General features: G+C 46.4%; 1 protein-coding gene across 8 annotated transcripts in view; it reads left to right on the forward strand.

Moving 5' to 3' along the window:
• HSPA12A (heat shock protein family A (Hsp70) member 12A) overlaps positions 1–26,762 on the forward strand; it is a 321,425-nt gene that overhangs the window by 270,865 nt on the left and 23,798 nt on the right. For all 8 annotated transcript variants that reach the window (XM_058298306.1, XM_071215655.1, XM_058298308.2 and 5 more), the window contains 4 exons: positions 6,817–6,902; positions 8,864–8,991; positions 21,273–21,459; positions 23,464–23,568. In XM_058298306.1, coding sequence (XP_058154289.1) covers positions 6,817–6,902; positions 8,864–8,991; positions 21,273–21,459; positions 23,464–23,568 — 506 coding nt within the window. The remainder of the gene's footprint in view (positions 1–6,816; positions 6,903–8,863; positions 8,992–21,272; positions 21,460–23,463; positions 23,569–26,762) is intronic.

The raw sequence follows: 26,762 nt of genomic DNA on the forward strand, positions 1-26,762 counted from the left end.
CTCTTCATCATCAGGAGCCATTTTGTTTTCCTCGTGTTCCTCTGAGGACAACAAAGAGCCAACTGTGCCTTTGTTCTTATTGCAAAGCTGCCCTGATTCTTAGGATCGGCTCCTTGACCTTGCAGTCCAAGCTGGCTGCTAGGCCTGCCCCCTCTGCCAAGGACAAGCCTGGGGGACACTGTGCCTGAACCCTTGACCCTATAGGCATCCCCAGCCTCCCTTTCTGGCCAGCTCAGAGCTTTTCTTCTAGCACAAAGGGTCGCTGGGTGACATCTGGCACCCGTATTTCAGCTCACCACTCCTCACCAGGGTGCGAACCACACTGGGAAGATGCCAGGCCTTCACTGGACCTTCTTACCCTCCCATATGGCCTTGGGATCCCAGCTGCCTCAAGGACAAAGCAAAACGGGGCGTGTCCTGGTCCTTAAAGCCACCTGCCTCTTTTCAGGGGCGCGCTCCACGGCTTCTCAGAACACAAAGAGGGGCCCAGCAGTGGGTGAAGGACAGCCCCTGACCCTTCTGTGGCCCCGGGTCCCCAAGGGAGCTGCCAAGTGTAGCAGCTGATGGCTGATTCCTGAGAAGACTGTAAATGCGATGCCCGGCCGGAGCTGTCTGCGGGAGGACCGGCTGGTGCCTGCTGAAATTCAGACTCCTTCAGGGGCTGTTACGGTTCATCAGAACTGACAGCTTTAGCCCGAGAGAAACTGACTGAACGGACGTGTTTTCCTCACCCAGCCCCCAAGACTCGGGTCTAAAATCTTTCCCAGCCTTCAAAGTCCACCTGTGTGGTTCAGATGAACTAATAGTCTCATTAGTTATTCTTTCATTCAAAAACTATGTATGGAACACCTACCAAGAATGGGTGAGGTATCCTCTCTGGTCACAGGCACATTAAAACAACAGCTTTTAAAACATGTACAGAAGTAGCCCCAGCCAAGTATTGAAACCCTGTGAATCCATCACCAGGTTCAATCCTCATCAGTTTGTGGTCAATCTTGTTTTATCTTCCCCCCACCCCCGTTTCCCCTCATGGGTTATTTTGATGCAGATCCCAGGCACCGCCTCAGTAGCACTTCACATCGGAGTAATCACTGCGTCTACCAGTGAGGACACATTGAAACATCAACCCATCCTTCCATAAGTCTGTCTTCCCTCTCCCTTCCATCCTTCCTCCTTCCCTCCCTTCCACATCTATCTATCCATCATCAGATGCTTATTGAATGCCTGTAACACGTCAGGAGCTGAGGATTCAGAGATGAACTATGACATGGCCCTGCCTTGAGAAGCCTAGAGTCCATGGAAAGGACACCAGGTGGACAGAAGAAACTTAATATTATGTGGATGACTGCTCTGCTAGAGCCTCTTCAAAGGTTGGGAGCCAGTTGCTGAGAACAATTCATGAAGATTAGTAGGAAGAACGGTTGGCCTAGAAGGCACTTCCTCACCTCCCTCAGCAGACTCACAAACCTGTGGGTGGACCTGGGGTTGAGAGAGAGAGTGTGAACTGCCCCCACCCATGCTCTAGGCTCTTGGAAACTTGGGGATCTCTCTGCTTTGGGGAAGCCCGGAAGCCCCAGTTGTCTCATGGGGCATCTCATCTCCTGAAGATGCTGCCAAGATGGACTTCGCGCAGCCCCCTCGTTTGTGCTGCTCTTGGTGCTGTAGTTTCTGCCGTGGTAAATGCTTATTTCCCTAATTATTATTTAGCATTTGGAGAACACTCAGCATCCTTTGTAGTGAGAGGGTCTCCTGGTTCATGCCAATAAAATTTCCATTTACTCTGGACGTGCTGATTTAAAAAAAAAAAAAACCCATAAATTATTTACTGAAATGGAAGTTCAGCTTACGGTAATAATGCATTAGTTCAGCTGGCCATGAAGCCTGTGATAGGGTAATAAAAGATTTTTTATTTTCCTTCTTACAAGATATTTGCTAGCGACCTCTACATGACCTTGAGCTGATCAATTTTCAAAGATGATACTGCAGGGAGGGTGTATACGGAGAGACGAGAGAAGGGGAGAGGGCTCTCCCCTCCCCCCACAAATAGCCTGATTTTAGGCAATTGTCAGCAGATACCTGTCATCTCACAGCCAGCAGGAGAAAAGAAAATATATATTGCATTTTTTTTAAGTTCTAAAAACCAGACCTTAAAATCCTTTTGAAATTGAGCATTTATTTGATAGATTCATGAAAGTCAGCAAGGGGCGCATCTGGTGAGGCTGGGGAGTTACCATTGCTGAGCCTCCTGGCACTTTCTGCCTGAGCCTGGAGACCAGTAGATTAAGGTCAGCCCGATGGTTCTGTCTTCATCCTTAAAAATGCTGTTTTTATGGAGCAGAATCGATTTGATGGATCTCAGAAGGGCTACACAGCCAGTTGCTGAATAATGTTTCCCGCAGAGAAGAGCAACAAGCAAGTTCATGAATTATGGCTCGTTTGGAAGTTCTCTTATCAAGACTATTTTTTATTTTAAGAATGTCTGCTTTGATTAAAGCCATTTAGAGCCGGGAGCAAATAAAAATGTGTCTGAAGGTTACATGACTTGCATTTTATAGCAGGAATCCAGACAAAGCCTGAATTTGAAAGCTTGTACCACTCAGGCAAACATCAAACTAATAAATTAAACTTAGTTCCTCACCAGCTACCTGGTTTGGGGTTCTGAAATATCCCGTGGCTGGAGACTTGCTGTTTGAGTAATGTTCTCATTTATTTTTACACTCCGCTTTGTTGCAAAAATATTTTAAATTATGTTTAAAGCCCTAGTTGCTACAAAATTATTTTAAAAGTGACTTGATTGAAGAATGTGCATGGGGGTCCGAATTTAGAATGAGCTTATAAACATCTTTATCAATTAAAAAAAATTTTTTTTTTAGATACCGGTCTGGGGATTAAACCTGGGACCTCATATGTGGGAAGCTAACACTCAACCATTGAGGCACATAGGCTCTCCTGCATTGTTTTTTTCATTTGTTTTTGTTTTTAGGAGGTACTCAGGAACTGAATCCAGGGCTTCCCATGTGGGAAGCAGGTGCTCAACTGCTTGAGCCACATCTATTCCCCTCAATTTATTTTTATTCATTAATCCAGAAAGATTGATGCACACTGAATACAGAAGACATTTAATCATCTAAAGGTAATAACAAAAGAGGCAGAACAATTAGTTTCTATTTGCTCACTAGAAAGCTTGAGCATCTCTTCCTAATCAATTGAACTATACATGCTTATAGTTTTGTAGCTGATAACCTGCATTCTTGAAATAGCCAGTGTTTTTCTGATTTTGTAACATGAAATCATTAACTCTTTCTCTGCTCCTGGGTTTCAAGGTAACTTAGGGTTTGAAATGGAAGATGCTTTGGGTGATATTTAATCTAGTTGGAATACCTGAGTAGGTCCTTTTGAAAACTCAGCATCTTTAGCTCTGTCCTTATTGCAGTTCTTGCTAAAGCATTTTCTTTTCATTTCTTTCCTCCCTCCCTTCACAGATTGACTCTCTTCCTCTCTGCCAAGTCTGCGCTATCAAAACCTCTCTTCTGCCAGTCTTTGGCTTTGCCTTTCCCTGCTGCACCCCTGTGCAGAAGTCAGCTTGTAGGTGCTGAAATAGAACATCATGCAGGAGGGTGTATCGTGGGGGAAAGGGTATTGCATTAGCTTTATAGAAGAAATTTAAACAGAGCCACAATTTGATGGCATTTGATATTTCTTCTTAGGGTAGATGACGTGTATAATTGATAGCCAGAACACATAGCATATACTTTGTATATATACTCAGTTCATATAACAAATCTCTTTTGTCATCTATGAGCTGATATCCATAAAAATCAATAGATTCCATGATCCTAGACTAGAACTTATGATGTCCCAAAAGGACAATATTGGGATATATGAAAAAAAACTGGAATATGGATTGAAAGCTTCATATCAATATTAAATTGCTTGGACTTGATAATTGTATGTAAGGAGGTTACATGTAAGTGACTTTCCTTGTTCTTAGGAAATATACATGGAAGCATTAAGTTTTCAAGGAGGATGATATATGCAACCTACTTCCCAATTTTAAGAAAATGTATAAATAGACAGGTAGGTAAGTAGATGGATGGATGGGTGGGTGGGTGAATGGGTGGGTAGATCAATGAATGGACAGATGAATAGATAGGTAGAATGATAAGGCAAATGTGGCAAACTGATAAAAGTTGGTGGATCTGGGAATCTGGGTGAGGGGTATGTTGGAGTTCTCTGTGTGGGTTTTGTATTATTTTTGAAGTTGTCCTGTAAGTTTGAAATTATTTCAACATTAAAAGTTTTTTAAAAAGCAGAAAGTTAATAGATGATATTCCATCGACCTCTTTGTGTTCATTCCTAATTTTACCTACTGACTGAGAGATTGCAAGCCTTGTTGGGATTATCAGCAGACCAGAAGTAAATTCCCCATGCCTCAGGGTAGGCTTTTTGTTTTTTTTTAAGGAGGTACCAGAAATTGAACCCAGGACCTCGTACATGGGAAGCAGACGCTCAACCACCTGAGCTCCACCTGCTTCCCTATGATGGGCTTTTCCATTCCCTTTTCCAAGAATTTTTGAGCCCTCCTTCCATGTCCTTAAGTTAAGAAATATGAGCTTGGGAACAGTTTTGTCACCACAGGTTTATATGTTTCTGTGTTGAAGTGATAGTCATTACCTGGTAAATTTATATGTGAATTGGAATATATGGAGATGTAGATGTGAGTGGGCGTGATATGCTTGTACGTATATCTAGAAAAATGTCACTTCTTCATACCTTGTATGCAGATCAGTTTTAAATCATTACACAATAGAGCTGAATTTGAAATTCAGATGGAGAAAGCTCTTGAAGTTCAACTGCTTCTAGGCCTGGCTGAGTGATCAGCAAGTCAAATGATTTGTCCCAACTATACCAGATACAGTGGAGGAGGGGAATGCAGGGAAAACCAAAGAATTCTTGGCTCTTGCCCTCAAGTTTCTTGGATTCCCCTGGGGGGGCCCAAGGCATGTGTTCAGTGTGTGGCCTGACACGGGCCATTTTGCAAGTCAGCGGGATGACCCAGGGACACACTCAGAGAGGGCTGAGTGATGGGATAATTAAAACCAAGCAGACAGCAGGGTGGATGGTTTGTCTGCAGATAATGGCTTGTTTGCTAATTGCCAACACCAGATTTTCTGAGCAATTAGACATTTGGTTTCTTCCAAGACCTTCTGCACAAATGTGGACACATGGCCAGAAGCCTTCCAGGTAGCAGGTGGAGAAAGGGTGACTCCTGGGGGCTGGATGGCTTCTCTCTGCTGGCTGCCGCGCCGGGCAGCCCACTCATCTACAGGTGGCAGGACCGTCTGACTCAGCCCTACTGGAGAGGCGGAGCGCCCCCTGCATGTGGAAGAGGGTGCCTGTCCTGAGAGCTTAGCAAAGAGAGGTGACGCTGGACTTCAGCAGACCAGTCCAAGAGCCAGGCTTAATTTTCCATTCCGGAACCCTAACAGGCATCAGAAACGGCTTCCCCTCCCAGATGAGCAAGCTGATTCTTTGCCCCTAATTACTTGCTTTTGTACCTTTCTCCCAGAAGTTGGGATTGAGCCTCATCAGAAGGGGCAAGCGGAGAGGGGAGGTAGCTGCATGGATTTGAGGCTTCCCATTTACTCTCTCACAATTCCCTTCATTCTCAGCCCATTTGGTGCCCACGGTCAGATGCCATTTGAGTTCTCACCAAGGAGGAAAATATTCATTAAGAGACCAGGATGAACTCAAATTGATTTGGTTGGTGGAAGAGGAAGATGAGCCCACTCCAAGGGCACCCCCAGAAGTAGACAGGCCTTCTTTGGACACCTCAAACACTCTGGATGTCCTTGTCTACAAGTATCATTTTAGCGAATTACCCATTTCCCCTCCAATACCAGGCTGTGCATTACACGCAGCAGTATTTGCAGAGCGCCCTGTGGAGTGCCTGGTGTTTGGAGGTGCTGGGCCGCCGTCCCCACGGTGGGAGCACGCGGTTCTTCTCTGCTCTGCTGTCCCTGCCAGTCCTGGGCAGAGGGTAGGGAGGGTCCTGGTGGGGAGTCCCAGAACCAACCAAGGAGCGTGTGGTTTCTCCTTGGGGGCCAAGTCCGATGGGGAAGCCGCTGGGCTGGGGAAAAGTTTCGGGGTGAATTCCGTGACTGCAAGGGCAGCGGGGCAATCCATGAAAGGATGTTTCTGCGGCTTTGCTGTTGGTGGTCCTCCTGCGTGGCCGTCTGTCTGGGCCAGGAATGCTGACCAAGCTTTCTCTTTGCTGTGGTTTTTCTGATGGAGCCAGAAGCCTTCAGTACCGCTAAAGAGAGTTCACCAAGCCCCGCAGGGCCCTCATGCCAGGGGGCAGGGAGAGGTGTTGCATCCATGCGGTGAGGAAGCGCTTTCTGAACGTCGTGTTACAAGTCCTCTTCTCCAAGGACAGGGCTTGTTCATCTTTTGGGGGTCCCAAATAGCCTCTTCCTAGAAAATGCACACAAAAGTTTGCCCAGAAACTCAGGTGGCTGCAGGTTTCTCTAGTCCATCACGAGGCTCTTGGAGGGACACAGCCCAGGAGGTGGGGCCCTGGGATTGGAGCAGCACCCCCTGCCTAGAGGGGGTACATCTGCCAGAGCACTGGTGGTCTCTTCGGTCTAATTTTAAATGCCAAATCCTAGGTGGTGCTGGAAGAGACGGCCTGCCTTTTGGGCGGGAATTCAGCCTTGCCCAGCATGTCAGCTGGCTTTCTGGAGGCCTGGAGAGCTAAGCCACCCCGCTCACCCTTCTGTGCCAGTTCTAAGGAGCCTGCTTTGTTTTTCCTTTCAGAAACGGCCCCCTCATCTGCATATTCATCTCCAGCCCGGAGTCTTGGGGACACGGGAATCACACCTTTGTCTCCTTCCCACATTGTGGTAAGTGCTGATTTCCTGGGCTTTCTGGGCCTTCTCCCATAGGCAGCCCCTCGCGTTCCCTGAGCAGAGATTAAATTGACCTGTTTCTAGCGCGTGAGCCCAGAGAGCCCGCTCCCCCTGCTGGGCCCAGAGGGTGGAATTGGGTGAAGCTGGGACCACAGCGGGCTGTGTGGCCGCTAGCCCTAGGCCCGGCTCCAGGCTGAGCATCCCCTCCACGATCTCATTTAATCTTCAGACAGCACCCACTAGGTAGGGGTGGTTGTTATTTGCTTTTTACAGATTCAGAAACCCGGGCTTGGAGAGCTTATTTGCCTGAGGTGGTGGACGGGTGGTAAATCCAGGGCCAGCTGGTACGGGAGGATGATGAATTGCTGTCATAGATTTAGCCTCTTGATTTAGGCTAAATATATATCTGTTTATTCCAGGACGTGCCCAGAGGCTCATTCCAGCAGCCCTGAAGGGGAGGGTGGGGAAGGGGCCTGCCGTGCCTGGTCCTTTGCCTCTTGGTGCTGCGGGGTGTCGCGCCTCTAAGTGCGTGAGGGCGGGGCCTCGGAGCTCTCGGCGTCCCCTGGCCTCTGCGCCGGCTGTGCCGGACAGCTCTGGGCTTTGCTGCGCCTCCCTGGAGCCCTGGCATCACAGCGTCGGCTTTCTGGGGGGTCACCGTCGTGGGAACCCTCAGCAGCCGGGGAGGGAGGAAGCAGCTTTTAAAGACGCGGGCCTCAGAGACTGCGAGGTCTCCACTTGTCCACTTGTAAGAAGCAGCCACTTCCAGCTGGGAGTCAGGGAATGCCCCGTTCCCTTATGACAGTGACTTTGTCCACAGCTGTGTCCAGAAGCCTGTGGATGGGCAGTTGCCTCAGCGGTCAGCCTGGGAGAGACCTGAGCAGGATTTTGCATGCACCGGGCAGGGCTGGCCACTGAGCTGTGCCTGTCCCACCCCCACATTATTGGGCAGCTGTTCAGGGGGCTTAAGCAGCCTGGCCAAGGACAGAGAAAGTACCAGAGGAAAGGGCAGCTTTTCATGGGCCGCTCAGGGCCATGAAGAGGACCCCACTGAGAACTTGGGGGCCCCCACGAGGGGCCACCGACTTGTCCTGGTTTGCCCAGAAGTGTCCCAGTTTTAGCACCAAATGTCCTGTGACCTGGGCAGGCCCTCAGTCCTGGACACGCTGGGAAGGTCGGTCACCTGTGGCCTGGCTCTTGAGGGTTCCCTGGGAGAGCTTCAGGGGCCACCTCGGGGGTGTGGGGAGGGGTGGGCAGTGGGAGGAGAGGCCCGCTGGGCGGGCATCTCTCCCCCTGCTTTAATCTGCCATAAAATGTGTTTGTTTTATAATCTGGAGTTCTATAGGAGTTAAAGAAAGACTTCACTTTAAAGAGTCTTTTTTAAAGCTCAAAAGGAAAAAGATTTGGCAACCTGGAATGGCCTCCTCCGCTCACTTGACGGACGAGGGCTCGGTTCGGGGGCCTGTGGGAGCGGCCCTCGCCGGGTCCCGTACCTGTGGGGCAGGATCGGCCCCCGTGGTGCTGCGTCCTGCTCCCACATGCGTCCCACTTGCACAGGTGGAGGAGTGTCACAAACTCTGGGCCGAGGTCAGAGGTCCACACAGGGCCTTGGGAGGGCCGCAGGGTGAGACCGCGCACCCGGGATCCGCTGGACTCCTGGCCCTGCTGGTGGAATTTCTGATATTAGCCACGCTCACGTGCAGCTGGGAAAGGCCGGGGCATGTGCCCTTGTCCAGTCGCCTGGCCCTCTGCTTCAGCTGGGGGGCCACCGGCAGGTCAGGGGGCTCCTCCCTGAGCCACTCGGGTGGGAGCTGAAGCTGGCCCCGAGGGCTCGCCTGGGGCCGACTCAGCCAGAAGGTCCTTCCTTTTGTGGTGAACCCAGCTGGGCCAGCTGGAGCCCCCGGGGGCGTCCTCCAGAAAGCCCGGCTGGGCCAGGCCCCGTGTCGTTGTCTCTGCAGAACGACGCCGACCCGAACGTGTCCGAGCAGCAGACGTTTCTCGTGGTGGTTGCCGTTGACTTTGGGACCACGTCCAGCGGCTACGCCTACAGCTTCACCAAGGAGCCGGAATGCATCCATGTGATGAGGCAAGTGCGGGGGCTGGGGGAGAGGGCGAGTCTCCACACCTAAGGAGACGGGGGTCACTGGGGGAGAGGCAGCGGGATTCGTCAGTGGGCAGGTGACTGCACAGAGTGGGAGGGTCCTGGGATCTGGACTTCGGGCGAGCCACTTCTGGACGCTGGGCCCCAGCGTCCTAATCCATAGCAGGGTTGGTTTGATTCTGACGTGGACACGAGCAGGTCAGTAACATAGCCCAGATGATTCCAGGGAGCAGCGGGTGTGAGGCGCTAGCCTGGAGGGTATCTGTGCTGGAGGTGACCCAGGCGCCAGCTCAGCCACTTCCTGCGTGTCTGCTGGCAACTGCCGAACCTTCTGAACCTCAGTTTCCTCATCTGTGCCTAGGAGTCATCAATAGCACCTGATTCACGGGGTGCATGTGCAGACTCAATGAGATTGCCCATCAAGTGCCTAGCAAACAGCAAGGGGTAGAGGGAAGGTGACAATTCTTCCAAGTAGAGAAATGTTACGGGATGACAGTACAAGAGAAGCACACAGCAAATAGCACACCTAATAAAAAGCTGTGTGGCGTGAACTTCAGCCAAGCAAATGCAAAAGGCAAAGTTGTCCTGGTTCTCTTGGGACGCCTCTGTCCTCAGGAGACTCCCTTCCTTCGCTGCGTTCAAGCAGCCCACGCGCCTCACCCCCGCCCCAGCCACGTGTGAGCCAATGTGCATGAGGACTTCTGGTGTCTCCTTGAACCAGTGGTTGGCTCCATGGCCTTGCAGCAAAGTCTGTGGCCCTGCAAAGCTTTGGAAAATCACCTCAATTTTCCATTCCAAGGGGTGACTCTGAACATGCATTGTAATTGGCTTTGCAATTCCTTCAACCAAATAATTGTCTGATTAAGTTACAGCACACAGAGTAAGATTTTTGGGTACTTTGGTAAAGTGCTGTTTAAAAGACCAGTCATATTAAAAGTGACCCCTTCCCCAATTTTGGCTTTGGCCCTGCCTTTCCTCTTGAAAACCAGATGTGGTGGCTCAGCCTGAGGCCCTTGTTGTAAGAAGTTCCAGAAACCAGAGAGTGTTGTCTTGTCAGGAAATAATGAAAAGCCAGTTCTGTTAGAGAACCCCTTTGGCAGCAGAGAGCTCAGTGTCCAGTCGCCACAAGGATTCCACTTCCCATCAGCCAGACGGTCTGTGAGGGGCCACGGAGCTGTTACCGGCCGAGGAGGCAGAAAACCCAAATGGAAAAGGACACATGGTTCAAAGCCAGAGTCAACATTTATCAGTTTCTAGGGAGTTGTCTAAGAAATGTTATTTCCACAGGATAGTCATGTGATGAAAATAGAAAAAAAAAAGAGAGAGAGGAAATAACCTTGAACTTCTTTGGGGAGGAATGTGCACAACACATCATCATAGTAATAGTTCACAGATTTTAGAGGCATTTTCTTAGTTATTGTAGTGATTTTGGAGGGAAGTTATATGTGAATTTTATTTCCATCAGAACATATTAATATAACCATGATGTAGGCTGATAAAGTTTGTGAATGAGAAAGTTTAGTTTTTTGGTAGCTAATATTTAAATAGGAATGGAAGAATAAAAATATGAAGGGAAAAAGCCCCTGGGATTCATTACCTACTGGAAATGCTGCAGTTAATAGTAATGAAAATGGAGCGTGTGTAGCTCAGTGGTTGAGTACATGCTTCACATATACGAGGTCCTGGGTTCAATACCCCTAAAAAAAAATAGTAATGAAAAACTTCTGGGAAGATGGCAGATTAGAAAGACACAGGACTCTATTCTCTCCCAGAAAAATAGCTAGAGGACAGGCAGAAACAGCCTAGAAAAAAATGTTCTAGGGTTTAGGATACCAGAGGAAGGCTGGTCACCACCCAGAAGAGAGAGGGGCCCAGGGAAAAAGTCTTGATGGAAAGACTATGAGTAGAAGCTGCAGTGGCAGCTGCCGGTGCCCTTCCCCCACACTGTGAAGAGAAAATTTTCTCCAGCCTTGGGCTGGTGGCTACAGGGGGGGCGGCGGGGTCCAGGGATCCACCTCCCCAGGAAACAGGAGAGAGAGGGATCCAGCCTAAGGCTGCTTCAGCTTTTGGCTCACATATTTGGTCTGCTGTGTCCCAGGAGCACTTCCAGGCCTGGTGGGACCACACCATTGTTTACCCTGAGAGTCCACACAGGATTCAAGAGATTGGACCCTCTCACTCTCACTCCCTATTGACCAGAATTGGTTGTTGAGGACACACAGAGGAGTGGAATTATTTCCCACCTGGGAAAAGAGAGGGGTCTGCCAGCAAAGGTTGGAGAACAGGCTGTGAGAAAGTTTGATTTTTGAGGTTCTGAATAGCCTCCAAGCAGGATCCTCTGTCACCTTGTTGTGGTCAGTGTTGCAGCAAACACACTCTGACTAGGCTTTGAAATGAGATGGTCTTTGAAGATTGCCATCTGCTGGTGGACCAAGGAGGTGCATGAGATGAAACTAAAAGTAAAAACATGAGAGACTTTTTCCAGCCTTTATAGTCTCCTTCCCCAAGGTCCTTGGAAGTGGGTCTGCAACCCATTACTGGGTCCATGGCCCAGACAGGAGCAGCTAAAAGGAACAATCCTAAAGACTTAGAACAGATTGAACCAAGAAACAAAGAATGGCAGTAACACACAGCCTCCCACCACTAAATCCCCATGAAAGAGAGAGAAATTTAGCACCAGAGTAAAGTCACCATTATGATCAGATGCCTAGACATCAGTAAAAAATTCCAAGCCATAATATGAAAATGGAAGAAATGGGCCAAGCAAAGGAATATATCAAACCCCCAGATGAGACCCAGGATTTGAGATAACTAATCAAAGTGATTCATACAAATTTCTAAAATCAAATTAATGAGTTGAAAGAGAATATGATTAAAGAGATAAACAACATCAAGAAGACACTGAGCAAACACAAAGAAGATTTTGAAAACCTGAAGAGAAAAATAACAGAGCTCATAGGACAATAGGTGAGATCAAAAACACATTAGAGGCATACAACAGCAGGCTCGAAATGATAGAAGAAAGAATAAGTGATACAGAAGACAGAACAGCTGAAATTGAAGAGAGAGAAGAACAAAGAAAGAAAAGAATGGAAACAATTGAGCAGGGGCTCAGGGAGTTGAATGATAATATGAAGTACAACAGCATACATGTCACGGGAGTACCAGAAGGAGAAAAAAAGGGGAAAGGGACAGAAAGAGTATTTGAGGAAATAATAGCTGAAAACTTCCCAACTCACATGAAAGAAATGAATTTACATGTCCAAGAAGTGCAGTATACCCTAATCAGAATAAATCCAAATAGACCCATTCCAAGACACAGACTACTCAGAATGTAAAATGTTAAAATTCTAAAAGCAGCAAGGGAGAAGCAAACCATCACATACAAGAGATGCCAATGTATTAGTCAGCCAAAGGGGGTGCTGATGCAAAATACAAGAAATATGTTGGCTTTTATAAAGAGTATTTATTTGGGGATAGAAGCTTATAGTTACCAGGCCATAAAGTTTAAGTTATTTCCCTCACCAAAGTCTGTTGCCACATGTTGGAGCAAAATGGCTGCTGATATTCAGCCTTCTTCTTAAGGTTCCATGGTCCCAGCTTCTTACTATATTAGCTGTAGGCTGGGATAAGTCTTGTCTCTCTCCAGGGTCTCATTTCTCTCTGCGCTCAGTTGCTCTGCTCTCTCCACAAGGCTAGCTGTGAACTATCAGTTGACCAGCTCATCTCTCTTCCTGCACCTCTGCTGTGTCTAAGGAGCCTTCTTTCTTTTTTCACGTATCTGCTTCTCTGTGTATTTACTTCCTTGGGCTCCAGGATCAAAACTACACAACTGTCTCCTCTGCCATGTTGTTTCCTTTGTGAGTCCCTGCCCACCAAGGGGGTGGATACTCAACATCCTACTGACATGGCCCAAACAAAGCCTTAATCATAATTTAATTGAGTAAGAGCAAAATCTCTGAATCCAATACAATCTAATATACCCAGAAAAACAGGCCAGTTCTATTTTGGGAATTTATAAATAATGTCAAACTGCTACCCCGAGTAAGATTTAGTATGGATTTCTCATCAGAAACCACGGAGGTGAGAAGATAGGATATATTGATACATATATCATTGATATATGATATATATATATAAGATAAATATAGATTTAGGTATATATATGATATAATTAAGATACTGAGGGAGGCAGATGTGGCTCAACTGATAGAGTTTCCACTTACCATATAGGAGGTCCAGGGTTTGAACCCAGGGTCTCTTGACCTGTGTGGTGAAGTGGCCCTGCCATGCGCAAGGAGTGCCGTGGTCCCCTGCCTAGGGGAGTCCCACGTGCAAGGAGTGCGCCCCTCAAGGAGAGCCGCCCCACGTGAAAAAAGCACAGCCTGCCCAGGAGTGGCACCACACATGCAGAGCTGACACAGCAAGATGACACAACAAAAAGAGGCACAGATTCCCGGTGCTGCCAAGAATGCAAGTGGACACAGAAGAACACAGCGAATGGACACAGAGAGCAGAGCAGAGCATACGCGGGGGGAGGTGCAGGAAGGGAGAGAAATAAATAAATCTTACCAAAAAAAAAAAAGAGATACTGAAAGAGAAGAATTGCCAGCAGAATTCTTTATCTGGCAAAATTGTCCTTCAAATATTAAGATAGGTTTAATATATTCACAAATAAACAGAAACTAAGAGAGTTCATAAAAAAGAATCTGTCTTTGTAAGTACTCCCCCTGCCCTGAGATGGCTCCCTCATCTGTCTTCAGGAGGTATTAAAGGGAGCCTTCAGACCACCCCACCCCCTCAACAAAAAGAAAGGAGAGAGAGGCTTAGAGGAGAGTGTAGAAGGCAATTATAGCAGAGTAAAAAGACAAAAATAAGATATGACATATGAAAACCAAAGAATAAAAATGGTGGAAGTAAATAATGCATTTCCAGTAATATCGCTGAAAGCGAATGGATTAAACTCCCCAATCAAAACATATAGGCTGACTGAATGGATAAAAAAACATGAGCCCATCTATATGCAGCTTACAAGAGACTCACCTTAGACCTAGGGATACAAATTGGCTGAAAGCGAAAGGTTGGAAAAAGATATTCTATGCAATCAGTAACCAAAAAAGAGCAGAAGTAACTATACTCATATCAGACAAAACAGACTTTAAATGCAAAAAGTTATGAGATATAGAAGGCCATTACATATTAAAAAAAGGGTCAATGCACTAGGAAGAAATAAGTCATAAATATGTATGCACTAACCAGCTGCCCCAAAATACATGAGGCAAACTGGCAAAAGTGAAGGGAGTAAAAGACATCTGTACAGTAATAGTTGGAGACTTCAACACTCTATTCACATTATTAGATAGAACAACTAGACAAAAGATCAACAGGTAAACAAAGAAATTGAACAATATGATAAATGAGCTGGACCTAACAGACATATACAAACGGGCATCCCAAATCAGTGGATATATACATTCTTGTCAAGTGCTCATGGATATTTCTCTAGAATAGACCACATGTTAAGTCATAAGGCAAGTCTCAGTAAATATAAAAAAGATGGAAATTATACAAATCACCTTCTCAGATTGTAATGGAATGAAACTGGAAATCAATACAGATGGGAAAGGGGAAAATTCACAAATGCCTGGAGGCTGAATAACACACTCCCAAATAATCAGTGCATCAAAGAAGAAATTGTAAGAGAAATTAGTGAATATATTGAAATGAATGAAAACAAGAACACAACTTATCAAAACTTATGGGATACAGTGAAGGCAGTACTGAGAGGGAAATTTATAGTCCCAAATGCCTATATTAAGAAAAATGAAAGTGCTAAAATCAAAGATTTAACTGAACTACAGGGGAAACTAGAAAAGGAACAGCAACCCCATTCCTAAAGGTAGCAGAAGAAAAGAAATAATAAAGATTAGAGCAGAAATAAATGAAACTGAGAACAATAAAAATTAAAGAAAAGGCTCTTTGAGAAGATCAATAAAATTGACAGATTGCTAGATGAGCAAAGGAAAAAGAGTGAAGATGCCAATAAATAAATCAGAAATGAAAGGGGGGAAGTTATGACTGACCCCACAAAAATAGAAAGGATCGTAAGAGGATAGTATGAGAAACTGTATGCCAACAATCTAGACAACCTAGATGAAATGGACAAATACCTAGAAATGCACAAACAGCCTACATTGGCACTACAAGAAATACAAGAACTTAACAAACTAATCACATTTAAAGAGATTGAATGCGTCATCAAAAATCTCCCAAGAAAGAAAAGTCCAGAACCAGGTCTTCACAGGTGAATTCTACCAAACATTTTGAGAAAAACTAACACCAATCCTGTGTAAACTCTTCCAAAAAATTAGAGAAGGGAAAATTACCCAATACGTTTTATGAAGCCAGCATCACCCTAATAAAAGCCAGATAGAGATACTGAAAGAAAAGAAAATTACAGATCAATCTATAATGAACATAGATGAAAAAATTTTCAACAAAATATTTGCAAATAGAATCCAACAACATATCAAAAGAATTACACAGCACAACCAAGTGGGATTTATTCCTGGTATGCAAGGGTAGTCCAACACAAGAGAATCAATTAATGTAGTATACACCACATTAATTGAAGGAAAAAAACCACATGATCATCTTAATATGCAGAAAAGGCATTAAACAAAATCCAGCATCCTTTATTGATAAAACCACTTCAAAAGATAAGAATAGAAGGAAAATTCCTCAATATGTTAAAGGGCATGTATGAAAAACCCACAGTCAACATTGTACTCAATGGGAAAATGTTGAAAGCTTTCCCTCTAAGATTGGAAATAAGACAAGGATATCCACTGTCACCTCTGTTATTCAATATTGTGCTGGAAGTTCCAGCTAGAGCAATTAGACAAAGAAAAAAGGCATCCAAATATGAAAAGAGAAAGTAAAAACTGTCACTATTTGTGGATGACATGACCCTATATTTAGAAAATTCTGAAATGTCTATGACAAAGCTACTTCAGCTAATAAACAAGTTTGGCAAAGTGGTGGATACAAGATCAACATGCAAAAACCAGTAATGTTTCTCTATACTCGTATTGAACAATCTGAGGAGGAAATCAGGAAAATAATTCTATTTACAAAAGCAACATAAGACCTATATTCAGAAAGCTAAAAAACAATGCTAAAAGAAATAAAAGATCGAAACAAATGGAAAGACATTCTGTGTTCATGGACTGGAAGATTAAATATCATGAAGATGTCAGTTCTACTCAAAATGATTTACAGGTTCAATGCAATACCAATCAAAATTCCAACAGCCTATTTTACAGAAATAGAAAAGGCAATTACCAATTTTATTTGGAAGGGAAAGTGCACCCAAATAGCTAAGAACATTCTGAAAGAGAAGAATGATGTGGGAGGACTTTCACTGCCTGACCATGAAACGTACTACAAAGCTACAGTGGTCAAAATAGCATGGTACTGGCTAAAGATAGATACATTGATCTGTAGAAAAGAATTGAGAGCCCAGAAATAAACCCTCTCTACGGCCAACTGTTTTTTGACAAACTTACCAAGTCCATGTTACCAGGACAGAATGTTCTCTTCAACAAATGCTTTTTGGAGAACTGGATATCCATAAACAAAAGAATGAAAAAAGAACCCCTATCTCACTTCCTATACAGGAATCAACTCAACATGGATCACAGACCTAAATATAAAAGCCAGGACATAAGATAATGTAGGGAAACCTCTTAAAGATCTTGTGGTAGGTGGTGGTTTCTTGGACCTTATACCCAAAGCATGAACAACAAAAGAAAAAATAGATAAATGAGACCTCTTCAAATTTTAATACTTTTGCATCTCAAAGGACTTTGTGAAAAGGGTGAAAAAGCAGTTGACTCAATGGGAAAAAATATTTGGAAATCACATATTCGATAAGGGTTTAATATCCATGATATATAAGGACATGCTAGAAACTGAACAATTAATATGATTTTTAAAAATGGACAAAAGACTTGGATAGACATTTGTCAAAGAAGAAATACAAATGACAAAAAAACGCATGAAAAAATGTTCAACATCACTAGCGATTGGGGAAATGCAAATCAAAGCTACAATGAGATTTTATTTTACACCTATTAGAATGGCCACTGTTAAAAAGACAGAAAAGTAAAAGTGTTAGAGACGATGTAGAGAGATAGGAACACTTATTCACTGTTAGTGGGAATTGAGAATGGTACAGCTGCTGTGGTGGACTGTTTGGCAGTTCCTAAAGAAGTTGAATATAGATTTGCCACATGACCCTGCAATACCACTGCTGAGTATATACCCAGAAGAACTGAGAGCAGTGACATGAACAGACATCTGCACACCGATCTTCATGGTGGCATTATTCATGATAGCCAAAAGTTGGAACAACCCAGGTGTCCAATCAACCAATGAATGGATAAACTGTGGTGTATAAACATAATGGAATATTATACAGCTGTAAGAAGAAATGAAGTTGTGAAGCATATGACAACATGGATGAATTTGGAATTACGTTGAGTGAAGCAAGCCAGACACAAAAGGACAAATACTATATGATTGTGCTATTATGAACTAAATATATTGTGTAAATTCATAGAGTTAATAACTAGAATATGGGTCACCAGAAAATAGAGTGAGGTTAGAATATGGAAAGCTGAGGGTTAACCTGTGCTGAATTGGTAAAAGATTGTTAATCTTTGGAAATTAATAGAAAAGGTAAAAGTACAGCATAGTGTTTGTAACTAGCAGTGTTATTATATGGATATGGTGGGTTGAAAGGGAAAGTCTAAGGCCATGCATATTACTAGAAAGAAAGCTAAAAAATGTAACATGGGACTGTATAGCATAGTGAAACTTCATGTGAAATATGAATATGGGTCATATTACATATATAAGACTTTTTCTTTGAAACTGAATACATGTTAATGTTATAAAATGTTTCTATAAGGCAAAAAATATATTATGCTAAGTGAAAGAAACTGGACACAAAGTACCACATATTGTATGGTTTCATTCATATAAAATGTAAATATAAATAAATTCATAAGGATGAAATTAGATTGGTGGTTATGTAGGACTGAGGAAGGATAAGGGGATTGAGAGGTGACTGCTAAGGGGTGCGGAGTTTTTCTTTTTGGAGTAATGAAATTGTTCTAGCATTTTTTTTGTGTAGTGATGAATACGCAACACTAATTACACTAAAAGCCATTGATTGTATACGTCGGATATATTGTATGGCATGTGAATAGATCTCAGTAAAACTGCTTAAAAATAGTAATGAAAAGTCCATCTATGAACGGGAGCATGGGGATATTTATTTTTAATTCATTAATTCTTTATTTTTATTTTTAAAAGGTTTCCCTTTCAATCTCAAAAGAACATTTCAATATATTTAGGTAAGACACATATTCCAATTTGGAAAAATGAAACAACAAACAAAACGTTTTTGTTCAAAAAAGGTAATTTTAAAAAATCCTCCTAATTTGACTCAGCTGTTTATTATGATAATGATAATAAACAATTAGGAAGTGACATTTATGAAGTGACAGCCACTGTGCAGATCACTTTCCGTGGATTATGTAGGCATGTTCTTTCAACAGGCCCATTTTACAGATCAGGCAACTGAGGAACAGAGGGGTCTGCACCCCTTGGTCCTGGTCATGTAATCTATTAATATGTTTCTCTGAAGGCTACACTGCTGACTACCCCGGTTCTTGGGCTTCTTGGTTTCTTTTCTCAAATCACTCTGGTCTGTTTCAGATGTAGCAGGGGGATGTCCTGGGTCCCCACATGGTACCCAAAGCAGGTGGTCACCCTCGAGGAGGTCAGCAGCAGGCGTTGGTGGAGGTTTTTCCCTGTGCTGGCTGCCCAGACTAGATCCCGGAGTGACAGCTGCGGGGGGCCGGGGGGTGTGCCACCACGATGAGGAGTTCACAGAACTGAAAACATGCCTGGCTAATGCGAGTGGCCCGGGCTTCCTGTATTTCCTCAGCGGTGCAGTTGTTTACTGAGGCCACCTACGGCGTGCTACCCCTTACCTTCTGGGGTAGTGTACCCTTGTCTGCATTAACCAGGCTTCTTGCTGGTAACTTCCCTGAGCATTTAAGTATCTAGAAAAATAAAGAGAATCAATATTTGTTGTTTGAATGGCTGACCCTCACATTGTCTTTTTAGTGCTGATGGCAAAGACTCTTGGCTACTAATCTATTCGGTTTTCCATGAGCAGTACCTTTAAAAACGAGATCCAGCGAGCAAAATAGCCATTAGAGATGGTCAGAAACTCTGGACTCTTGGGCCCTTCCTTGAGTGACCCAGTTCACAGGAGGCTGCTGCTTGGCCAAGAGCGCACTCCCGGCCCAGGGTCCCAGGGTCTACCTGGCCGGCAGGCAGCTGGGAGCAGTTGCCACCCTTGTGTCTCAAAGCGATCACCATGGAGTTTTGGCTCCTGGGGTGGACACCTGTGTCTGGTGGAGTTGGGCTGGGAAATTGGCCAGGAGTGATTCCACACCTACCTGAGCAGCAAATTTAGGGGCTGTTGGCTCACCACCTGGACGGTGATAGTTCTACTGATGCTTCATCATGAAGTGTCAGCAGCTGATTTGAGCTCAGCCAGGATCACAGCCAGCTGCCCAGGATGGGTAAGGAAAAGAACCTCCACCTGGGGCTGGCTGTCAGGGTCACCCTGGCTGCTCTGCAGTGGCCCTAGGGAGGGAGAAAACATTGAGTCACAGGCCCCCCCTTTCTTTCCTTTTCTCCTTCCCTTCTTTTGGTCTGGGAGAAGGAAGGAAGCCTCTCTGGAGTTTAGCCTCTCTCCTGCCCTGTTCCGTCACCTCTCCCAGCAGTTCCAGGATGTAATCCCACTACATCTGCCTGCCTGTCTCCACCTCTCTCCTTCTGACTCCTTCTCTTCAGCCTCTAACCTTGCAGGGCACGGTCCTTTCTCTCCTTGCTCTTGACCTCAGGGCTCTCATCCCACCTCAGGGCTGTCGCTCAGTGTGGAGGCTCCCAGGTCTGTTTCCAGCCTGGATCTCTCCCATGAATTCCAGGCTGGCATTTTCGACTCCTCTCTAGGCGTTCAATACCAATGTGTTCATTTGGGGCCCTCCGTCACCCCCCCCCCCCCACTCCCCCACCCCTAGCCTCCCTGTCCAGGGCTCCTGGCACCTGTGACTGGCACTGTCTCCTCCAGGCTCCCAAGCTAGGTGCCCTGGCCCCTGCTTGGTCTTCCCTCTGGAAGGCTCGTCACCCCTCCACCCCCTCCTCTCTCCTCCCGGGGTTCTCTGATCCCACTTGGGCTCTTTCACCTCTGCTCTCAGACTATGGCCTGAGCCTCCTGACTCTGGGCTTCCCTCCCTTTACCCCGTCCCCACGCTGCTGCCAGTTTGCTCCTGTGAATGGCAGCTTTGATTCGGTTATGCCCCTGCTCCTAAACCTTTAGTGGCTCCCCATTAGCCACTGATTAAGTCTTTAATTCCTGGCTTCTACTCAGCCTGGTCCCAACCTGCCTTCCTGGTCTCATTTCCCATTCCTCCCCTTTGCACACTCTTTCTCTTACCACACAATCACATGGTGCTCCCCATAAGTGCCCGGTGTTTCCCCACCTCCGAGCAGCCTGGAATGTGCTTCCCCATCCCTGCTAAAGCCTGCCCAGATCCTGGCCTCCTTCAGAACCCTTTGCCTGTCCCTTCTTCAAGTCTCCACTGAGTCCTGCAGTCTTCACTCCCCGCCTGACCCCACCCCTCCCCTCTCAGTGGTCCCCCTTACTTTCCCATCTGGTAAGGAAGGTATTTATGCTTTTTTTTTTGTACCCTACCTTTTTAAACCAGCTATCTATCTGTTATTGAGTGCTTGCAAAGGAAAGAAACAAAAACAAAAAGCAAAAAAATGTACCTGTGGGATTGTGGGTTCTTTGAAGGCTGAGACATGAATGTTTCATTTCTGTGTCACCAGCATGGGAAGCAGTATTTGCTCAGTAAACAGTAAAGCGAAAGATGAAGGCAAACCTTAGTTATTAAGAACGGACTTGGGATTTGGCCCCCTTGGTTTGTCCTTTTAACTGAAGTTGTGTCTCTGATCACTCATTCATCCGACCAAGCCAATATACATCTGTAGCAGCTACTGTGAACCCCCATGTCTGTGACATAACGTCATGCATACAGTAGGTACTCAAACCAGGGACGTCTGAACAACTGGCATTTAGAGACAAGGTCCAATAACCTCTGCCCATTCCTTGGTGGCAGGCGCTGGGAAGGAGGCGACCCCGGTGTGTCCAACCAGAAGACGCCAACCACCATCCTGCTGACCCCAGAGAGGAAATTCCACAGCTTCGGCTACGCTGCCAGGGACTTTTACCATGACCTGGATCCCAACGAGGCCAAGCAGTGGCTGTATCTGGAGAAGTTCAAGATGAAGCTGCACATCACTGGGGTGAGCGAGCCTCACCCGTGGCCCTGAGTCCTCTGTGTGGAGAGCCAAGGTCCCATCAGCCTTGGTGGATCTTTCCAACCTCAGGTTCCTCCTCCCAAGCAGAAATTAATGTCCCTTTACTTTGGTTTCAAAACAACCTGGAGCACACAACACTTGGGGAATGCACATCACTTTCTGTTGCATGTGTGGAGGGAGATATTCAGCATAACAACTTGTTTGACTTGGAAACTGACCAACTGGAGTGGACTCTGGCTGCAGCACGGAAACAGGGTGCTGGGGGTCCCCCCATGCCAGGAGTTACCCCTTTAGCTGCAGGATGGTTTGGAGATTGGGGGTCCTGAAGAGGGGCTTGGGGCTGGAAGCATTTGGGGGGCTGGGACACGGGCACTTAATTATAACCAGCAACAATTGGTACACTAAACCTCAGATGGGGAAAGAAAATCAAGTGCCCAAGAATTGGTGACCAAATCCCAAAGCTGTGACCGCAGTTGCTCCCAATAGCCAGTGTTCCATAAGCTGGGCCAAGGCATTGGTTGTCTAAATCCAACAAGCAGCTTCACAGAAAAGGCATTGGGGCATTGGATGGAATTAAGCATTTCATTCCATGAATTTTCCTTAACTCACCATCCTTAGATGGTATAGTGATAGTGTTTAAGGCCACAGACTTGGGGCCAGGCAGTCTGGATTTGAATCTTGCCTCTGCTACAGATACAGATTAAGTACAGATACTTAATCCAAGCTACCTAACCTCGACATGACTTGTTCTTCTTTATCTGTAAAATGGCGCAGGGGTCATACGTTCCTCATAGTCAAGGATAAATGCTAGTCAAGTGCTAGCTCCTATTACTGCTTCTATTCACCTGCTATGAAGGGTTGCAGAGAATGAAACAAACGTCAGTGGGAACGTCTGCAGCCGGCACCTGCCTTCTGAGGCTCTCTGTGCTCATCTATAATGCAGACCCATCTCTGCTAGGTCTGAATTGTTCCCATTTCACCTGCGGGAATTCAGTGCTACATATCAGTATTGCACAGGCTTCCCCTGCGAGTCTGTGACTTTCTGGTGCTGGGAGCTGACACCCTGAAGCCCGGGTCCTGGCCAAGCACCAGGCCTGGGAGGCAGCTGATTGGGAGGAGGGAGTGGGTGTGGCTATAATCCTTTCCTAGCAGGATTCTTGAGCCTGCAGGTGGAGGAAAGCATGGCTATATCAGGGCGACTGGCAGACTCACAGAGGCCGGGCTTAGTCATTCCGTGCCTGTTCACACTCCAGAGGCAGAGCATAATTACCCAGCCTGGATCAATCCGGAGTCCCTGCTGGTTTTTTCCTGGTAGTAATGAGCCTGTTGGTTGCAGGAGACTTGGGAGCTTCCTGCTGGTTTTTGCTCCCACTCTCTGCCCATCCCCCATCCTCCGGGGAATTTCCTCATCATTTTTTAATGACCTCTGTCCACCCAGCATCTGGGCTCTCACAGAGCATCCTCTGTCTGAGGACCACAGCTCAGCAACTGCTGCTTTGGGTGGAGAAAGGGGAGCAGTGATGCTGGATTCACAGGGGATTAGGCAGCACAAGCCTGAAAATAGGAACTCTTCTATTTTGGTTGCTTGGTTGGCAGCTCAATGGGAAATGAAAGCTTCACATCTGGTTAGCATCGGCAGTGAGATGGCACAATTTCAGCCTCCATGGGGAGGGTCTCTCCCAAGGTCGACCGTGTGTGTTCACATGTAGAAATAGTGTGTAAATTGCATTGGGAGAAAGTGAAGGATGGAGGGAAGGAGGGAGATGTGGAGGTGGCAGCTGACGGGAACAGCCAGAGCTTCCCAGCTCTGGGACAGCGCTGCCAGGCTCTGATTTGGGGGACAAGCAATCTCAGTCTGCCACCTCAAACATCAGGAAACACGAAGAGGCTCCCTGGGATTCCCCAGAATTTTAAGTAGTAGTCTCCAGAGCCAAAGGGTATGTTGCTCCTTCATCGTCTTCTCCTGATCTCATTTCTTTCCCCCACCAGGACCTTACCGTGGATACAGACCTGACAGCGGCAAATGGCAAAAAAGTCAAAGCCCTTGACATCTTTGCTTACGCCCTGCAGTACTTTAAGGAGCAGGCACTGAAGGTAGGGTTGACAGAAGCCAGTGCTGCGTGTGAGCCAGGGGTGCATGTGCCCCTAGCTAGCCGGGTGGTGTACCTGCCAGTTGGGGGAGGAGGTACGGCCATGAGGTAGAACTGGAGCTTTGGAGTCAGAGGGCAGGATGCACCCTCAGACCCTGCTGGTGGGAGTGTAAAATGGCACAGCTGCTTTGGAAAGCAGTTGGCAGTTCCTCAAAAAGTTAAATGTAGAGTAACCATATGACCCAGCAGTTCTACGCCTATGTATTTCCACTTTTTGTGTGTGTTTCCACTTTCTAAGAGAAGTCCACACAAATCTTGTGCACCAATGTTCATAGCAGCACTATGCATAACAACCCCAAACTGGAAACAACCAAAATGTCCATCAACTGATGAGGGGATGAACCAAATGTGGTATAGCCATACCATGGAATATTGCTCACGCATAAAAAGGAATGAAGTACTGATACATCTACAGCTTGGATGAACCTAGAAAACATGGTGCTAAGTGAAAGAAGGTGGACACAAAGGGCCATATGTCGTATGATTCCATTTATATGAAATACCCAGCATAGGCAAAGCTATATATAGAGAAAGTAGATTAGTGGTTTCCGGGAGCTGGGGAGTGGGGTGAATGGAGAGTGCCAATGGGTATGGGCATTTGGGGCTGATGGAAATGTTCTGGAATTAGCTGGTGATGATGGTTGCATCACCTTGTCAATATATTAAAACCCACTGAACTGTACACTTCACAAGGAAGAATTTTATGGTATGGGAACAAAAGCTCAATTACATATATAGGACACATACTTAGCAGCTGTGTGATCTTGGGCAAGGTGTTTAATCCCACGCACACATCCTTCCCTAACCTGAGGAGAGCAGAGGGCAGTCATACCTCACGTGGTCATTGGGCAGTAGTGGGGAGGCCGGGGGAGGCCAGGAGCCTGCAGGTGGAGGAAAGCGCGGCTGATGCAGTACCTGCGCAAGGGCTGTGTGGGCAGCACGTGAGGCTGGGAGACTCCGAGAAGGGTGGGGTCCTTCAGGGAATGCGGGGGGAAGAACAGGAAGACCGAAAAGAAAGAGGGGCTGGGGCACGGGAAGGAGTGGGTCTGGGGCAAGAAATCATTCCACAAGGGAGAGAGGAGGGGCCAGAAAAGAAGGGAGTGGGAGAGAGAAGGGGGCTGGATTCCTTTCTCAGGGAGGTGGGGACCAGCCAAAGGCAAGAGCACGGAAAGCCTGCTTGGAACTGGGGGAGAACGGGGCACCCCGTTGTTCCAGGAGGAGGGAAAGCAGAGGAGGAGGAGCACACAGGGGTGGGCCTAACGCCGGGGTGAAGACCAAGGATCCCAGAGGGGTGAGCCCAGTGCTCGGAGGCCTGTTAGGCCACGTGGGGACAGTGGGGGACCCTGTGGGACACATCCGAGGAAGGGGAAGCAGAAGGGAGGTGCAGCTCCCAGGGTCCCCTGAATTAAGAGGAGGAGCCGTGGCCTCAGATGGGAAATTAGGACTTGAGAAAGCCCTGACACTGGGGCATGCTTCAAGTTCACTGGAAGGCTTGGAGCCAGTGGTCTATCAGAGAGGGGGAAGGATGGGGTGGAGAGGGGCCCCCAAAAGTCACCCAGGGGTGCCAGTGGTGGTTGGGGACACAGGGGCTCAGTCAGAGGCTCCAGGACCCGGCTGGGCCCTTCCCTTTCAAAGGTAATGCCTCACTGCCAGCAGGGAAATGTCCTGAGTAAATTCCCTGGGGCTGGGGTGGGGGGAGCTGGTGTAGGGATTCAGAGGAGGGGGTTATTGCATGTTTGACCAGAATAAACGGAAGTAGAATATCTCAGGAATCACAGTGGACGAAGTGGTTTGGTATTTGTGAAGGAAAGCCAGGGACAGTCCTGGCATAATCGAGATGCTGGATTACCCTAGGTTCCTTTCCCTTCCCACCTGGCTTCTACCCACTGGTGAAGGAACAGCTCATCTAAACAACTTTCCATACAGCCCCAGGAAGGTCATCACTCATGTTCTGAGCCCTTTTCCTGTTTAAAGAGTTTAAAATAGCCTGGGTGCTAATGGCATCCTGCTTGGAATCAGTCCCAAGACCTGTCACAGCACTCACCTGCTTTTAAAGCCCAACAGAGACCAGAGAGGAAATAAAAGGTGACGATTAAAAAGAAAGGCTGCTCATATAAAGCAGAGATGTTTTTAAAATACATCACAAAAAAAAGTATGGGGGGGCGGGGAAGTTCAATGAGAGGGTGGGCCGGACATGAGATAACTATTTGAAACAATAGGCAAAATGAGACACCCGTGAGGAAAACAAACAAATGCCAGCCTCTTAATCTTCTGAAACCTGTATCCAGAGTTGGCTTCAATGCAGAAACACATTAGTGTGCGTTTAGATTCTTCAGGCTTGTCTGGAGAATGTGGCTGCAGGAGGGGGCAGGACAGAGCTAACATATCTTAGGGGTCTTCTAAGATACCCCACGTGTATTCTCATTTCATCTTGCTGGGAATGCTGTGAGTTTTATTATCTCCATTTTGCAGAGGGGGAATACTGAGCCTGAGAACTATTCCAGTGACATATTTTGCTCTGTATGGACCTGTCGGAAACCTCTGATGCTTCTGGACCTACCCATCCCCTTTTTCCACACTGGCCCCACCGATGTGGTTTAATAACCTTAACCCAAAGTGAAGGGCACGTCCTACACATCCCTCCCATCCATTTGAGAAAACTCCCCTGGTATGCTGGGGGAGTTGCAGTGAGGCTGATGACAGTGATGACTACAACAACTGCCGTGGTTGTTAAGTGTTACCCTCATCATCCTTGTTCTAGATCCAACTCACATGTGATGATATAGCAAAGACCTTGGTCTTTAGAGTTAAGATAGATATGGATCAGTGTCTACATTTTGGCTCTGCCACTTTCTAGCTGTACGATTGTCAAGAGGCACTGAACATATCTAAGCCTCAGTTTTCGCATCTGTAGAAAAGGACACAAATATAATCCTTTCCTAGCAGGATTCTTGAATAGGTTTGTATCGGCTTCTTAATGCTGCTATAACACAGTACCACAAACTGGGTGGCTTCAAACCACAGAAACTTATTCTCTCACAGTTCTGGAGAATATAATGTCCAAAGTCCAGGTGTCCGCAGGGTCAGTTCTCTCTGGAGGTTCTCCAAGGAGAGTCTGTCCCATGCCCCTCTCCCAGC

Source organism: Dasypus novemcinctus, chromosome 6 (genome assembly GCF_030445035.2).
Source record: "Dasypus novemcinctus isolate mDasNov1 chromosome 6, mDasNov1.1.hap2, whole genome shotgun sequence".
NCBI classification, from domain to species: domain Eukaryota; kingdom Metazoa; phylum Chordata; class Mammalia; order Cingulata; family Dasypodidae; genus Dasypus; species Dasypus novemcinctus.